The sequence below is a fragment of the Montipora foliosa genome, chromosome 5 (assembly GCF_036669935.1).
Source record: "Montipora foliosa isolate CH-2021 chromosome 5, ASM3666993v2, whole genome shotgun sequence".
Lineage (NCBI taxonomy): Eukaryota > Metazoa > Cnidaria > Anthozoa > Scleractinia > Acroporidae > Montipora > Montipora foliosa.
This window is the reverse complement of record NC_090873.1, coordinates 26,177,157-26,194,656: the sequence shown is the minus strand read 5'-3', so window position 1 is coordinate 26,194,656 and position 17,500 is coordinate 26,177,157. Positions and strand designations below refer to the sequence as shown.

At 40.2% G+C, this 17,500-nt stretch overlaps 1 protein-coding gene across 1 annotated transcript in view; it reads left to right on the top strand.

Moving 5' to 3' along the window:
• LOC138003815 (protein scribble homolog) overlaps positions 1–17,500 on the top strand; it is a 76,015-nt gene that overhangs the window by 57,091 nt on the left and 1,424 nt on the right. Inside the window, exons 30-35 of the mRNA XM_068850065.1 lie at positions 469–585; positions 2,396–2,575; positions 3,092–3,349; positions 8,903–8,959; positions 14,539–14,592; positions 16,657–17,500. The exon at positions 16,657–17,500 is cut by the window's right edge and continues 1,424 nt beyond it. Of these exons, the coding sequence (XP_068706166.1) occupies positions 469–585; positions 2,396–2,575; positions 3,092–3,349; positions 8,903–8,959; positions 14,539–14,592; positions 16,657–17,058 (1,068 nt within the window). The 3' untranslated portion in view covers positions 17,059–17,500. The remainder of the gene's footprint in view (positions 1–468; positions 586–2,395; positions 2,576–3,091; positions 3,350–8,902; positions 8,960–14,538; positions 14,593–16,656) is intronic.

Below are 17,500 nucleotides of genomic sequence, written 5' to 3'. Positions count from 1 at the left end.
CGTCGTTCTTGAACAGTTAAAGTTAGCTTCTGCCCTGTCAACATCGAAGGCAAAAATGATCGGAGTTGATGTTGCAAGGAGTTGGCCCTGTGCTGCCGCTCTTCGGAAAAAGGTAAATTCGTTTTCAGCATTCTTTCAAAATAATTTTGCATGAAAGATCTTTGAATATGAACGAGAGAGTGTCCACTGCTTTTATTCACATTGAAATTGTTGAAAAGTTAAAATCAAAATTACTAAAATAAAATTTTGATTAAACGTGAGCGATCTTGTTAAGAGGCTTATGTGTATTTGGGCGATAAACTTCGGGCGAGGTGACCTTCGTGAGACTTGACCATAGTTCATTCAAACTAACGAGATATGGTCTTGATTCGTTGGTTTAAGTTTACATGAATGATTTTTCTATAAGTACCCCCTCCCTTCCAATACGTCTTTTAAAGACCCAGTCAACATTTTTAAATTTAAATCTAGGTAAATGGAAAAGACATGAGAAACTCAACACATCAGGAAGCCGTAGCTGCTCTGATAGCAAATGTATCGCTCATTAAACTTCTCGTCCGCCATGACCCACCGCCTAAAGGACTTCAGGTGAGCCTTCTCGCTTTTCATGATCTCTCTTTTCTATTTCTCTTTCCTTTCAGTGTCGGCGTTGTTCTTGAGTCATTATTATATAATCGGCGATTTTGCGTGTCCCAAACAAACTGAATAATATTTAAGCATGAATCAGTGTTGTCCTTAGTAGTGTGTGTGGGTATATATTATGTAAACAGCACAGAAATCAAGTGAGGCTTTTCAGTTTTCTGTCCTTGGGTGATGCACATTAAGCAGTTCCTGATGCTGCATGTTGATCAGCGAAGGTTCTTCATCCATTCACATTCACAGTCGTGTAAGGCCTCTCTAGATTTCTATGTCGTTTACATATGAACAATATCTATTTATCGATACGTATTGTCCGTTCCTGGGTCAACTTTGTTTTGTTTTCCTATAAATGCAGACGATGCTTTTTCTTAAGCTGCATGAGCATCGCGATACCAGACTTACCTTAAGCAGAGCGTAACCTTTCTTGGGAAATACTTCCCCGCTGCTTGCTTATTAATTTGGCAACGGGGCTAAGTTCAGTTAAGTTTATTATTATTCAGGAATCCGTCAGTATCCTCCTTAACTAATCGTTCTTGTTTGCAAAGCGCACACTAAGAGTTTCATGGTGGGCAACTTTAGTCAACATTTCCTTCATGATATTACGGCCATGACTGATAAAGCAAACTGCCATTTTTGTAGGCTTTCGTGTATTCCTCATTATTTCAGCCGCCACATGGACCAAAAAGGGACTTATTTGTGTCGATTTGGACAAAGAACTAATCCCCTAAAGACCACCGCAAACTGCTCGCTTTCAAAGGCGATACCTTTTTCTTCCGCGCCAAAGATAGGGTGGCCTGCTTCAACAAGAAAGCGTACCGTGGAGTAACAAAAGACGAGTAGCTAACTTCGAAAGCTTCAAATTTGTCTGACAAGGTTCTGTTAATTGTAGCAAGAAAACGAACTAGCGTATACCGGATCTTTCAGCTGATCTTTGTCATTATTTTTGCTTCCCCTAATTTACGTTAGTTCACCAAATTGTCTCTTAAAGTGGAAAGTGATATCGGAAAAACTTTGAAAACCAAAACGTTTCAAGGCCTTGTCCAAAGGAGCAAATTTTGCTGAGACCGTTTGACAGAAAAAGTGAAAGGCGCCATTGTACGGGCCTAGCCCGAGCTTGAAGGGAACTAGTTACTAAAGGCGCTGTTACACTGTGAAGTGTTTCGTGCAACTTGTCTCGCAAGGTTTTGGCGACATTTCACAGTGTAACATACTCCGCAACGGCCAAAATCGTTCGGAGACAAGTTGCACGAAAAGTAGAACTTTATTCTACTTTCGGCAACGGCTCTTGCAACTTGTCTCGCAACGATTTTGGCCGTTGCCGGGTATGGTTGCACTGAAATGTTTCGTGCAACTTGTCCGGCCACAATGTCGCGAAGACATTGCGAGACAAGTTGCGCGAAACATTTCACAAGTGTAACAGCGCCTTAAGTTTTCGTCAAGAAATCCACATACTTGAGGTGAACATTCCCGCAGTTCCTCTTCGAGGCCTAGGGTAACCTGCGGCATTTACTTTTTGGAGAAAAACACCAAACGACGGATAATCTTATCGGTCAGGCGCGTAGCACCATTGTCGTCTTCGATAAAGGAGTGCATTTTTGTAACGAAGTCGGCGGCAAGCGTGTCGTAAGGGTCAGGCTTTCACTACTCGTTTTGCTATCTTCTGTTATTGGTCTTTGTTAGTGTGTGCGATGACACCTAGCTATCAACCCAGTTGATATCAAATCTTGCTCTTCATCCAATTATTTCATTTCTCTCTTAGGAGGTTCACTTGTATAAAGGTCCAGGAGAGAGATTGGGTATCAGCATCAGGGGCGGCGCCAAAGGACATCCGGGGAATCCGCTGGACAAGACTGATGAAGGAATATTTGTGTCCAAAGTGAATGAAGGTGGAGTTGCGTTTAAAGATGGCCGCCTTAAAGTTGGTCAGAGGTTACTGGAGGTAGGTGTTGCCAGAGTATTTTGACCCTAATAAAGACAAAAGAAATCCAAATTTTTAGGGACAGTCGATTACCTATGATAGTTTGGACCTGCCACGGTCAGCGAAAAGTCGCGTAAGAACATTTGATTAAGGGAGATGTCGACTTATGTCAGGATGTCATCTGAAAAATAATATCGCGTAATTGTAATACTTTTGCTATGACTCCATCTTTTTCCGCGCAAATCAAATCAAATGTTGGTTTTTGATGCGAGGGGAAACCGGAGTACCTGGATAAAACCTCTCGGTGCAGAGTAGAGAACTAACAAACTCAACCCACATATGACGCCGAGTCTGGGAATCGAACGCGGGCCACATTGGTGGGAGGCGAGTGCTCTCACCACTGCGCCAGCCCTGAAATAAAAATAAAGAAAGTTCAAGGAGAGAAACTTTTAAAGAAATGTGCCCTCCTCACCGTCTCTGATAGTCAGGGATTGTACTGCTCAGTTGATATGAGTTAACTTTCTTTTGTCCCCTAAGGTTAACGGTACCAGTCTCTTGGGAGCTACGCATCTTGAAGCAGTGCGGTCATTAAGAGGGATTGGGGAAGATTTATCTTTGCTGGTGTGTGACGGGTTCGACCCGTCACAAGTACCCGCGGGGCAGTCGTGGATGGCTAGCCCTGTGGCGTCGATTAACTCTGGACGAACGCAGAGTGAGGAATCTTTGGACCGAGAGCCGATTATACCTCCTAGCGAGAGAGCGTACGAAGATATCAAAAAGGAGATCAGGAGACAGGTATGTTAAAAATTTGGTTGTGAATTGGTTCTGCTTAACTCGAACAGAGAAAGTGCTTTCGCGTCGGTTGGAATACCCGTCATAGGCGTTTTCTCAGGACACTTCAAACTCTCTTTTTGAAATCCCAGTGTTTAGGTCACAGTTGACCGGTTAGCCCAGCGTCGCAATACTGTGCAGGAGATCTTTCAGCTCAATTGCTTCTAACTGGACCTTTGCATATTATTGTTAAAGCGCCTCTGAACTCAAATATTACCGTGCTTTCACTTAATGCGAAGGTGGTTTTTTTGTTGTGTTTTTCGCCCAGGAATTTTACTTAGTCGCACACGGAGCGAGTGGTCCGGATTCGGGCCCTGGCCGGGCACATTGCGTTGTGTTCTTGGGCAAGACACTTAACTCTCACGGTGCCTCTCTCCACCCAAGTATATAAATGGGTACCGGCGAAGTTAATGCTGGGGTAATCCTGCGCTGGACTAGCATCCCATCCAGGTAGGAGTAGAAATACTCCTAGTCGTTTCATGCTACAGAAACCAGGATAAGCTCCGGCCTAATAGGCCACTGGGCTCGTAAGCAGACTTGGCCTTCCCATTCCCTCCTACTGGCTCGGTTGTGAGTCGAACGACGCTTCGGGTCTTATAAATAGAGAAACGTATTACAGGCATATATTTTGAAGTGCGGATTATGACGATTCCAAGGAGGACTGATCATCGCAATTTAGAGAGAGAGTGACTTCAGCACTCGCGAAGGAAGCCATGAAATATTCCAGACTTGAAGGAGATTGGAACTCATGACCCTGCGATTGCTCTATGCCATACTGTAGATTCGTTACGATCCACACCTCAAAATATGTCTTCATTCACATCGTATTGATACGGTTCGAACTCGAACCAGACCAGCTGTCAACTGGATGTTTGAGAAGTGTAACGCAATCGCATTGTCATGTGTTCCAGCCTGGGGACACAGTCAGCCTTGTGACCGCGCCGACCAGGACACTAATTTTATTAGTTTGAAAAGCGTCTACCTCAATCCGAAATCAAATTGCGCGTGGAGTTTATCTGCTTGAAATCTGTTTCACTCCTCTTTGGTTTTCATATATTTTAAATCTATAACTGAAAACCTGTTTCGTTTTATACTTTTACTCATCCTACGTGATCATTTAAAGTGACTTGATTTCAAAATGGTGTTCAGTGCGCTTGTGAAACAGCTGACCGTGTGTTTAATTAAGGCTTCCTTTGTGACTGCTCGAATTGTCTTCGATAAAGATGATGATTCTAGCGTCGAAAGAGTCTTCTTTTGCCGACTTTACGTTCCTTTGATGCAGACGACATATCAGGCTGTTGCCACTTTATGCGTAACTAGCACATTACTCACATTGTTAACTATGGTTCAGGCCCCACTTGTTCGAAGGGTGGATAGCGTTATCCACCTTTTGAACAACCGGAGCCTGGTATCATCTTCGATATGCTTTAGGCCCTGTCCACAAGTAACCGGATATTTTTGAATCCGTAACTTTTTGTTCCCAGATTCAAAAATATTTCCATCCACACGTAGCGTATTCAAATCGAATTTGCCTGTCCACACGAATCCCAAACGTATCCGGATTCGGATTTCCTCAAGAAAACAGAGGTAACGGAGCATGCGCCATAAAGCCCTCGGTAGCCATCTTCAGAATTGATTTCACGGTAAGCAACTAGGCTCGATCCTGTTACGTCATACGGGTAAAAAAAATACCCGGATTCATATCGGATTAAAAAATATCCACTCTGGAGAGCGTATTTACAAGTTACGGATCCGCCAGCGAATTCGTGTGGACGGAAAGCGTATCCCGAAAGAAAAACTTGCAGATTCAAAAACGGCGCTTTAATGTGATTGCGAGGTGCAGTTATGAGTCATGTGCTTGTCGTGGTTTGACTTTGTGACTGCGTGATGCATTTCAAGTCAAGGAAAGTGCTCAGTGGTCAAAACATCCGACTAGATCACTGAGGGTCGTGGCTTCAAATCCAATCCCGAACTCGGATTTTTAACGAATTTCCAATTGTTGCAAAAACTTATGATACTGTTGATTTCGTTCCTGCTCTCACTTTTTTCCTTTTAATGAATCGCGCGAGACGTTGAACAACCTCATTCTGTTCAAAAAGCGTAGGACACTTTGTTCCCGTTGTTCGAGATAACTTCAGGAAGGGGAGATATGGAAATCGTTGATTGTAACTTCACTTACAACCCCATCAATGAAGTCCACTGAAAGAGTCGCAAATTATCCATGGAAAGCCCTATGAAGGAATTATGGTCATTACTTGCATTTTGGTGTATTATAATGCAATCCAAATACCAAATTTCTTAGAATTTTACATAGTCCATTCTGGGAGCTTTTAAAACGTTTCACATGTAAAGCCGTGCCGTTCAAAACGTTTTGCAAGCAGAACGAAAGAGAACCGACGTCGTAATTCTCGAGGTTTCGGTGCGAAGAGCGCTATTATGTATGGCATCTTACGCTTTTTCCGTTAACATTCAAGTGAAGATTTTATTTTTGGGGAAAAGTATTGTTAGTACTTTTCCATCAAACAGCAATGTTGGACCTGTGGAATAAGGCGCCAGCCTGCGAAGCTACACTGATCCGGTCGGACCAACACACTGGGTCTAATTATGAAATGTGCTTCCTTTGTTATGGCATCTGCAAAAGATTTTTACGTCTAGGACAGATAAGAGTGACAACCCGTTTCCCTATCTTACAGCATTTGTTTGGGACGTTAAAAAGCCCTTATAATGTTTGAAACAGTGAAGAGCTCAGTTCATTTGGCTCAGTTAGTTATCGGTCAGTCGTTGAATTTGTTCCGGCGACACCTTTGAGTCCTATACTAGCAATTTAAATGTCTTATTCTAAAGTCAAGGTTGACATTTGCGCTCTTTCAACTTTGTGGAATTATTTGTTTAGAAAATTCGCCTTGTCGATGAAATATTGATAATACTGTGGATGACTGCTATGTTGTCTGGAATCGTGTTAGTGAGGTGGTTTGACTTGTTGAAGCCGCTTTGTAGAGAAATTTCAAGGTGACATAAAACGTTCGATTCCAACACATTTTTTTGTCATTTTTTTCTCCTTGGTGACATTCGCCTGTCTCGTGGAAGCAATTAATAAAAGATCTACCAATATTTTAGACAGGATTTTTGACGTTTTACTTTTTAATGAAATGGTGTATTATTGCTTGAGTACATAATGACGTTATTAAACGATTTTGAGCCATCAAAACAAACCTACTTTTAAGACACGTTGGAAAAGTCCTTGTCAAGTTTTGCTGAACAAGAACTCGATCACAACCTAACCGGGGAAGAACTTAAATATCCAGTTTGTTACGACACCAAATATGTGCTGGTTTAGTGTTTCTTTGCAACGCAATTGTCCATTATCATTTCTCTCAGACGAGCTGACATTGTCAAGTTTTCTATATATTGTGCCAACAAATTGTGAAGTTCTTTATGTATTATAACTGTCACTACATGATTGTGATGTTTGCGCGTTTAACACGGATGACATTTGGAGCAGGAGTCGATTTCATTTTTTTAATTGCGTAGTTGTTCTTTGCAAATCTTACTTTTTCTAGGAATACAATTGAGCTGTGCTGAAAGGTGCCGGTTCATATTTCGGGAAAATTTGTTTTAGACACTTACACATAAACTCGTTCAAGATAAAATATCGAAAGATGTGTCATTTATGTAAAGCATTGTCTATATGGATATTTTGAGAAACGAGCGACAGGAGAAATATTTCTAATCAAGCATATGCTGAAAACCTCCCAACAGGCAGAAAGCAACTACTAGCTGGTCATAAAGTGATGCAATTCGTGGTTAAACGGGACTTGAACACATCTGTATCAAATACTCATTTAATCACCAGAGATTTTTATTGCATCGCTCGCTTGGCAGTTTGTTACGACCGATACGAATCTCAAGGATGAGAATCTCAAGTTTGATCCGGCTGACAAACAATGACAACTTCTCCTTTATATAAGCTGTAAGCATTCAAAGCTTTCAGCTTTTTTTTTTTTTGGCATTTTCGCGTGTCGCATTTTAAAAGTTCCGCTCAGTGTGAATTCGTTTGAAACGGATAAACTCTGTTTCGCGGTAAATGCAAGGAAGGGAGGGGTGCGAGGAAAACGAAAGATCCTAGAAAAAATAACCCTTGAAACAAACAGTAGATGGCACAGCACATCATTCCTGTTTTAAATGGCCAATGAGTAATTTTAGATGAATTGGCACAGAGTCGTTTTCCGCAACTAATTTACCAACACCTACGTTTCTTTGTAAACTCGCCCCCCTGTTGTCCTTAAAAGGCATGGGCGTCCTTTTTGTCAGCCAGTTATCACCACTGTACAATGCACGACTTAATTTATTGTCTGGAGGAAACCTTACTTTAATCCTAAAAAGCCAATCTTGTCTCGTTATTTTTTCGTGGATTTGTCGCATATCTTGCCACTGAATTGTAAATGTCAACTCTTTGCAAGGAAGTTTTAATCCACTTCTTTAAAGGATGCTATTTGGTGCAGTTTTGTTTGTGGTTTGTTGTGGTTCAGGATTTCCGTTCAATTCTAGCGTTACCTCCAAGTCCGGACCCCTTTGTGTGGGCCCAAAAGTGATGTTTTTGTCATTGTTTCCGGCCTTAAACAACCTTGTGACGGAATATTCAACACTGCTTTTGTAGCCTAAATTTGAATTGTATTTTTTTAAGGATTAACTTTTTTTTTTCAATTATGCACATATTATTCTAGATTGGACCTGTTGTTTGTCTTAGTTTTTTTTTGTAAAATGCAAATTTTGGCACGAAATTAACAAATTGGCTGTAAGCTTTCAAAGATTTTTTATACCCTGGGAGCTTTTAACTTCACGTTTTCATTTTTGTGGTTCTTTTTGTCAGATATTTTATTTTTCAAAGAATCCATTGGCTTTTATGTGGGCGATCAATTGAATCCTGGGTGTTTCCACGGACAATGCATTGGCGTTGTTTCTTTGTAAGGCACAGAGATCTTTTGTTCAATAGACGACACCAACTGGCTCTTCGACTGACTTGTGTTGGCCGCGTGCTTCGAGTTTCAACTTCAGAAGCAACTCGTTAAGCGAAATTTTGTTACAGTCTCCGACTTTTAGTTTTTGAAAACGTTTTTCAAGAGAACCAGTCCTTTCGTTTTAAAGCCTGAAGCATGGCAAGAGGCGACATCTTTACTTTGCTGAGGCAATATGTAAAGAACAAAATGGTATTGTTTTTTTCTTTTCTTTGTGAAATTTATATCTTCATTTTTTTTACCGCGTGGGTTTGGAAATCTTTTTCCCATTTTGTCCGTTAAATGGCGAAGAAGATACTTGATTGATATCTTTTGACGATAAAGACGGTAGCGACTTCCGCTGTTGTGCTTTCCGGCTATAGTTTCTCTAAATGCCCTCCGTGGCAATAATTATTGTTTTGATGCGCTTGGCGATTTGGTGCATTTTATGTTAAAGATGAACTCAGTTTTTCTCAACGCAAGCCTTAACTTGTTTTTTTTCGTCGTCTTTGTCCGGTTTTAGGAAGAAGAAGCCCGCAAAGAAACCGAACGATGGGAAAGGGAGGAGAAAGAAAGACAGGTAAAAAGAATAGTTTTTTTTACCCTTTGACTCCCACTTGGTATGTAAATTCTCTTTACAATTTCCATGAAATGCCAGTCAGAAAGGTGTTGAGATTGAAGAGTATAATCAGCATGAAAGTTGTAATCTTGATATAACACCAAGTTCTCTTGACTACCCAACATAGAACTCTATGGTACTAGTTGGGAGAATGACCGTTTTGATCGTGGGAGTTAATGGGTTAAAGCTTGTATTTCTTGTGACCATAAATGTCCATAGGAGGGGAAAGTTGTTGCGGGATAAAACGAGGAAGCCTGGTGACAACCATTGCTGTTCCACAAATGCTGCAGTTCATGTTTAACAAATGTAGAACTTTGCTGATTGTTTAATAGTAATATGAGGCGGCAGATAACCAAGTAACCTTTGCGGCTGTCTTAACTGGTGTTTTCAGAAGAATCCGCCTTACAAGAAGGGGTGTCTCTCCACTAACTAAAACATTCATTAATCAGTAGGTAGTAGGGGGGAATAGTGTGTGTGTGTGGATGGTGAGTTGAGGGAAAATCATAAATGAAAATTAAAGTTATATGGTTAAAGAGAGGAAAGGAAATTGCAAAGCAATCCCCTTACCTCAAGTTGGGGTTAACAAATAAACTAGACTGTGCAAAAGTAAAAATTTGTTATTTCAAAAACAGCTAGAAGTACAAGAGTATTAGAAACTTCCTTAGGAAAGGAAAAAAAATAAAATAATAATAATAATAATAACAACAACAACAACAACAACAACAACAACAACAATAATAATTGGGAACAGAAAAAATAAATTGTTTGTAGTATTGAAATTTTACTTATATTTGATTAGGAATCTCTCGTTCTTGTAATCGAACACTGAAAGTATGCTTTGAAAATTATCCATGTGGAACTTTATATCATAGCATCATATGTATATTTTTAAAAAAGGTGATGGCTGGTGGAAAGAAGCAGTTTACAACGAGTGTAACGTCGTTTGGAAATCGCACTACCGATCAGCATATATAGAGGTTTACATAACAAACAATACTTCATCACCTACCAAAACTTAAGTTATCATAGTACAGTAATATTTGAGCGTTCAAAATAGCGAAAATCGTATTTTCGTTGGCAGAGTTTCGGTTCTTCACGAGGCCGTGGTTCGGAGAAGGCAAGTTCTGTGATAATTTCAAGAATGGTCTCGATGCAAAATTTCTTTTTATTATTATTTTATTATTATTATTTTTTATTTTTTATTATTTATATTATTATCATTATAAACAAGAACTATATTACCTTTACAATACGTACAAATAGGCGATGCAAAAATTGACTTCACGTTTCTGTGTCTCGACTGGACACTTTTGTCAGGCTGCGGAAGAAGTTTTAACACAGCATAGCACAAAGAATTCACTTCAATGAAATACTAGTGTCAATGCCAATTTTCATGTACCAGTGGGCTTTTGGGGGTGTGCAATTTATGATAAAATTGACTCATTCGCTCAACCGTTTGTACTAGGGTATTTGTAAGAGTCAAAAACAGATATTTACTAGCAGCTTTTCCAAAATAAATCTATGCTTTGGAAAGAGCAAGAAATGTGTTGCGATCTGCCCAAATTGCATTGATAGCTCTGATCGCGTTTATGTACACGAGCGGTAACAAAACGCACCATTTCTGTATTTTCGGAAGTGTCAAGGCGCTAAAATGGCGTTTTTGGAACCTCCCTCGATTTCAAGAGAAAATAACCGCTTCGAGATTTTTCGATACTATTTTCGAAAGTAATTCACTATAGGTGTTATTTAGGCAAAATATAAAGAAATTCGAAATTTCACGAGTGACCACGGATTCTCGATATTTACAGATTTTGGCTCTTAAGAGTTGGTACAATATCTTGAAGTAAGACCATTAAAATGAAAGCTACTGGGCATTCAGTGCATGCAATTGCTTGAAGTGCCATTTATCTCTTCTCTTCAATCTGTTAATGAAGTCCTTGATTGTAACTCTCGATGAAGTCTTTTCCTTGACGCAGATTGACTTGATGTTCTTGTACAGCTACAAATGCTGTCCAACTCATTTTGAACTAGTTCTCCAAGACGAGGTTGGACTTGTCAATTTTTTACCTCCCGCGCTAAAAACTCTCGAACAGATCTCTCATGCAATGCTGTTTTTGGCGCCGTATAGATCGAGTCTAAATTTGACAGGGCGTTGATGAAATCTTCAGTCTTGTTCAAATTAAAGCCAATATCTGTCCGTTTGTTTTTTTCCGGAATACTTGTCAAATGTGGCCGTGTGTGACGTTTTGAAGCTATTAGATTTGTTGGTTTGTGCAAAGTAGTGATTAGCTTTCAGGTTGTAAAACTGAATATTTTTTTGCAAAGACCACCAATGGTCACGTAGCAACTTACTATCCTGTAGTACAGGTGATATTTTGATGCGTAGCAATATCAAATTGACCCTACGCTATGGTGATCGGACTTTGTAATAAGCTAATTTTGTCAACCCGCGGTTGCTTTCGCAATCAGCTCAATTTCTTAGACAGGCGGTTCTGCTCCAGAAAACACGACTGACATTATCATTGTAATGCTGATGGTTAGTATTTGAGGGAGCAGTTTTCGCTCCACTAGTTCATTATCGACTTCCCTTTGATGGCACACGATTTCACACGGATGAAGGAGACTTTTTCTGACAGTAATCCCTGTGATTTCATGGCTCCTTACACTGCTTTCGTGGTCTGTTTAGTTGGCTGTAGGTTCAAGGGCCTTCATCAGGTAATGCAGTAGTGTAGAATAGGTTTTTTTCACGATTTCACTAGCATAAACTGTAGGATGACCGCACCACTACCCACGAACGTACAAGAAGACATTACCGCTCTTTATTTCTGCAATTGCAGTTTTTCAACAAACTTAGATCGAAATGAAACATTCTCAAATCACAGAACGTTGCCTGATGGATTTCATACAGGTAAAAAGCTTGAGGATTTTTGCGCGAACTAAAGGATTTCGGGAAGAGAGTTCGGTCTGCACGGCTTTGCATATGAAATCTAACGTCGTGTCAAACCACATGCTTTCCTTATTAGCGGAAAAGGGTTTAGAAATTTGAGGAGGAACGCTTTTGTAAACTCGGATTGTTTGTTGTGGGTTCAACGACTCAATGTTTGCTTTTCATCCATTTATAAGCTTATTGCAGATAAGTTATTGAGTGGTACTCCAACAGAGATTTCGTGAAGCTTCATTGCTGGAGCTTTCAGCCGGAATCCGGTAGTGAGAAAAGCTTGCAATTTTTGTCTTGTCGGAAAGTTAATTTTTCAATTTTCTGCGTCAAAATGTATTATTTTGAAATGCAAATTCATCTGAGAGAATTCTGACGTTTCAAGATTTTCGCGAGTTTTTTCATTATCATAGCCTCAGCTTAAGGTATTTTCCCGATCTATATTTCCTTTTCTTCTCTTGTAGCGTCATAATGTGCGTCAAGTGAAAATTAGCGGGGATGAGTACGAGGAACAGGGAAAATCCAAGATTGCGTATTAAATCCCTTGTTGCGTTATTTCCAAATTTTGAAACTTTCGGAGGAAGGCCAAAAATATATCTTACGTGAGAATAAAGTAGTACTCAAAGAGAAACGCTTTCCAGTAGTATTTGCATGTATTTTCCCACAAAAGAGCTGTTTTTAAGGGCCTAGGAGAGTTTTTGAGATTCGGCTGTTCGACTGGTGGAATATGACGTCATTTACACGGATTCTTCATAAAGAAAACAAAAATTGAAAGAAACTGCAGATATGATATGCCAAAACAGTTATTCTCAGAAGTGAATATTGTGAATTTATCTGCTAAGCTATGCACCGATATTCTTTTCTCCTTCCATGTATAATTGCTAATAATTCACGAATTTTATGTCGCATCTTATCCGTACTTCCAGACGTCAGAAATATTCGCTTTGGATAATGGAGTTTTCAAATTGAGTTGACATCAAGTTGAACTCGTTTAGCCACTTCAGGGATCACGCGATCAAACGATCAGAAATTCAAAAAAAATTCAGCCTTCAAACACATTTAAGAGAATTGACCGTAATGGCTAAAAAAAGATATGACATTTTTTTTTTTGTATCGATGACAAATCCTATCTGAAGGCATACTCAGTCGAAAGATCATGCGGACGTTATTGTCTAAGTTCCCTTTACTGAAGTCTAAGTGTTTTGCACTCTGCACTGCTAAGTATCCTAAGTGTCTGTAACGTTAATGTTTATGGTTATTTACGATTTTATCAAGACGATGGATATCACTATTTTTTATTTCTAGGTAAACCAGAAAAAAAATTTGTTTTCTCATGTCGGTTTAAAAGGAGTGCATTTCTATTCAGTCTTAAGGCTTTTTTAAAAAATTGGTGTTAAATTTTTCCATGAATGTCACAATATGTAACTGATGTAATGTCATTTCGACGTTGTCACCTATAAGCAGATCCTACAACTCTCTCTCTTTCTAGTGACTGGCTTTAGCACTAAATTTAGCGAATTACGCATTAAAAAACAACTGTCGCCTGACTCTCGCAAGAAACAATCACGTTCAGTAAAAATATGGTCTATCGACTGTCTTCTGCAATAGGCAACTTATTGTTGCGAACTTACGTGCGCAGAATTCTTTACCATTCATTTCTTCCTCAGCAATCGTCCTTATATCTATCATTACTGTCTAAGTTCTCAGTCCAACAGTTGTGAACCTAGTGTTTTTCAAGCAGAGTTCGAATGTAAATAATCGAAGGCCTTCTTCGATTTCTTTCTCCACGATGTGGCTACCATAGTACCAGCAAGCTCAGCTGACACTGTGCTCAATTATTCCGCGGCATTCGCCCGTACCTTGGTCTCGTTAGAAAGCTGTGAGATGGCCATACAGTTATTCACTTTAGGCGCGATCCCGCCACCATATTCCAAGTGCTGTTCGGTCTTTGATTCATGCTTAGTGTTCGGGTCATTTCCGTGTAGGCGCGGTCAATTCGCTTTTCTGTGCTGTTTTAGGCCGGTGTCTCGCTGGTATAAAGAGAAAATTTCCAATTGTTGCCAGAAAATCTTTTAAAAATGAACTTGCAATTGAGCAATCCCAAGTTGGCTTGATGGCTTTGTTGAGCTCACTCGAATTCCGAAATCTTCATGGACTTGACTTAAGCTATTTTGTCGTAAAGTCGAAAGAGCATGAGCAGTCCCGCGTCTTGTACGTAAAAAATGCATTTGTAAAGTAGTTATAACTCTTTGAAAAGGAAAGGAAAGGAAAGGAACTTTATTGGAACTTTATTTAAGTGTTGAATCTTCTAGCGCCGTAGAGCGCTAATCGGGGACACTGTAAAATTGTAATTAACAAGTTAACGCAAATCAAATCAAATTTTGGTTTTTGAGGAGAGGGGAAACCGGAGTACCCGGAGAAAACCTCTCGGTGCAGGGTAGAGAACCAACAAACTCAACCCACATATGACGTCGAGTCTGGGAATCGAACCCGGACCACATTGGTGGGAGACGAGTGCTCTCACCACTGCGCCATCCCTGCGCCCCCATGGCTGGCTGTTCAACGAAGACTTCATTGATCTGAAGTTTGCCACTTCCTTTTTCAGGACGCACTTCGGAAACGATTGGAAGATGCCAAGGGAATCTCTGATGACAAACAGGTAAGCCCTTTGTTTTGCTTAAGATGAAAAGAATCTGAACTATTGAAGTGCCTGAGTGAAGTATTTCGTGGTTAGCCAGAACAGGAAACAGTTTTTCGAACGAAAATTGACCATTATCTCACGGAAACCGATACTACTACCAGTGATCGTCGAGAAAATTTCAACAAACTACAAGTTAGAGAGCACGTGTATTGATTCAAACGTGCATGGCATCTCGTGTCTCACTCTGTTGGTTAGATTAGAATCACGTTTTTCGGGCAGTGTTTTGAAGGTTAAAAAACTTCAAATTATTTTCAGCCTATATCCCTGAGGCAGTGTCTTGAAATTGAATGAAAGAGAAGCCATTAGCCTGACCGGGTTGGTCAAGCACCTTGTGCATATACGCAGACAAAGGAAACCATGGAAATTGTAAATGTTTTGAAAGTGAAAGTCGAAAAGAGTAATTTTCTCCTTGCTAGCGAGAAAAGCTTAATTTGGGATAAGTTACTTCTAATTAACACAGGTTCTACAGCCCGTTGCACCAACAGTGGGCTGCCTGTGATTTCCAAACCACAGTAAGCACTGTTACATAACTACTGGTAGTCTATTAAAGCCACGCTTTTGAAGGACTTCAAAAGTCACACAAGCCCAAATTGCTAAAGCTTAGTGGCGTTTCAGTGGAACACGGAGCTGCCGTATGGTTTAAGGAAATTCGCGTCTCAGGGCTTTCTTAGGTAAAAGCTTTCTGCGAATTAAACATGGATGGAATTTCAACAAGTAAATTGGTTGAACTACGTTATACAGATGAAAAAGCTTGATTAGTCTCGAATCACTGGAGCATTTGATTCTTTTTCCCGGGGCTGTTTGTCTTCTGTGTTTACTTATAAACACAGGCTAATCACGTTTTAACCGGCGCAAGAGAGGAAGATAGTTTTCGTTTAGTGTTTCACCCAAAAAGGATAAAGCAGGGCTCTAGATTAAACGCCGAGAAGCAGAGTTATTCAGAGCTCTGCTGGGGACCGATCGGTCTGGATCTGATTCGAATCGATCCATTGGGCAGGTTATAACTGAGAGTCACGTGAAACTGCCCTATAGCTTTAATTACAATGGGCACTAGCAGTTTTCTCTTTTTTGAAGGACAAATTTGTACATGATAATCAACAACACCAGGAGACAAGTGCTCTGTAGCTTTTATTTGAGATTTTCCTCACTGAGCCAAATATTGGGCTGGCATGGCACTGTATGATAAACGGCAATGCAAAAAAATTCTGTTCATTAACTTTCTTCTTAGCGGTCACAGTTTAGGAATTTAACCCGAGAAGCAAAAGTTGAAACTACTTTTTGCCGCTAATCAATAGCAACACCTTTCAGTGGGCAGGTTTCTGTCGAACAACGCGCTTAATGATATGACTGTGGCTAAATAGCTTTGTTTAACAATTGTAGCAATCAAGTGTTTCATTCCCAGACAGAATAGCTTTTAGCATCCGGTCAGTCCACTTCGTTCAAGTATTTGAAATATCTTGCACTCAACCTATATAGGAACATTTTTTCGAAGTCTGATCAAGCTAATCCTGGATTTCAGGAAACTTAAGTTGCAGTTTATTTCCTAAGCAGAAAAAGTTCTCATCAGATTTCAAGCCTCTAAAAGGGACTAGACCCTTGCTTTCCCTCAGCATGAAATTAGAAAGTTGAGGCTTTTTTGACGGGCAGAATTCAAGCCTAGCTTTGTATCTAATCGCGGATTAGTATTTTAATTGGCTACGCTACCAGAGGACTATTGGTAATAGTCCTCGAGTAGCGAAAAGCGGGATGCTTTCTTTCGTTTTATTCCCAAATAAATATTTCTTCAACTTGCATTTGCTAACTTTATTATTGACTTTTCTGTCAGACTAGTTGGGTGATACTAAAACAATTGGCTCCTTCGCCCTCAAGGGCCACGTGTCTATAGCACAGTGTCTATAGTACAGGTCGAATTGTTGATTAATGTTAACGTTCTTTTGAACAACTAGGCCCTGGATGGTTGGACCATCATATCTTACGATCCTTTGTTCTAAATCTCTCTTTCTGTTATTTCTTTGCTTTCAGAGTGTTAACAGAGCGGTGACAAACACGGAAAATGCACAGAGAGTAGCTGAAGTAGCTGACAAGATTCCCTCTGATAAATCCCGTCATCCAAGTAGCGATTCTTCGAGAGATTCAACCTCGCAACCTCCAAAACGAGTTCTAACGGCTGCTGAGAAACGCGCCTTGGAGGCGGAAAAACGCGCTGCTATGAGACAACAGCGCATGCGCGAACTCGAAGAAGACGCGTTGAAGGCACAGGTCGTTATTGCGCAAGTCAAGGCGATGTCTGCGTCATCGCTGGAGACTCTTGCTATTAATTCCCCGGATGCCGACAAGAAGACGAGCGCATTGGACTTTGACCTTCAAGACGGTAGTCCTGGGGGACCGCGAAGATCCAGCGGATCTTCGACGAAATCGACGTAGTATGGTTAATTCTAGTGGCATTCAGTTCAAACGAAACGGTTCCACACTGGTACCAGTCAGCCGCAGTGTGAGGAAATGTAAGGAGAATTATACGAGAGCTCTGCGGCAAAAGGACACTTGGAATTTTAAGACTCGCAAACACATTTTTTCTTTGCTTTTATGTTGATTTTACTTTTTATAGAATTGTCGATAGATTCAAATGTATGACAATACGTAATGTATAGCATTGCTTTTAAATCCGCATGTCAAGTCTGTCAGCAAATTGTAACAAAAGCCGTTGTAAAAAATTATGAGTTTGGCGTCCGCGCTTCAATTGCGATTTTACCGGGGTTTGGCTTGACTTTGCGCACAAGCATTACTAGTAGTTTTAAAAAGTGTTTTACTCTTGATATTTTACCTTTGCGCGAGTTCATTTTATGGGGTAAAGTGTCTAATGGTTCAT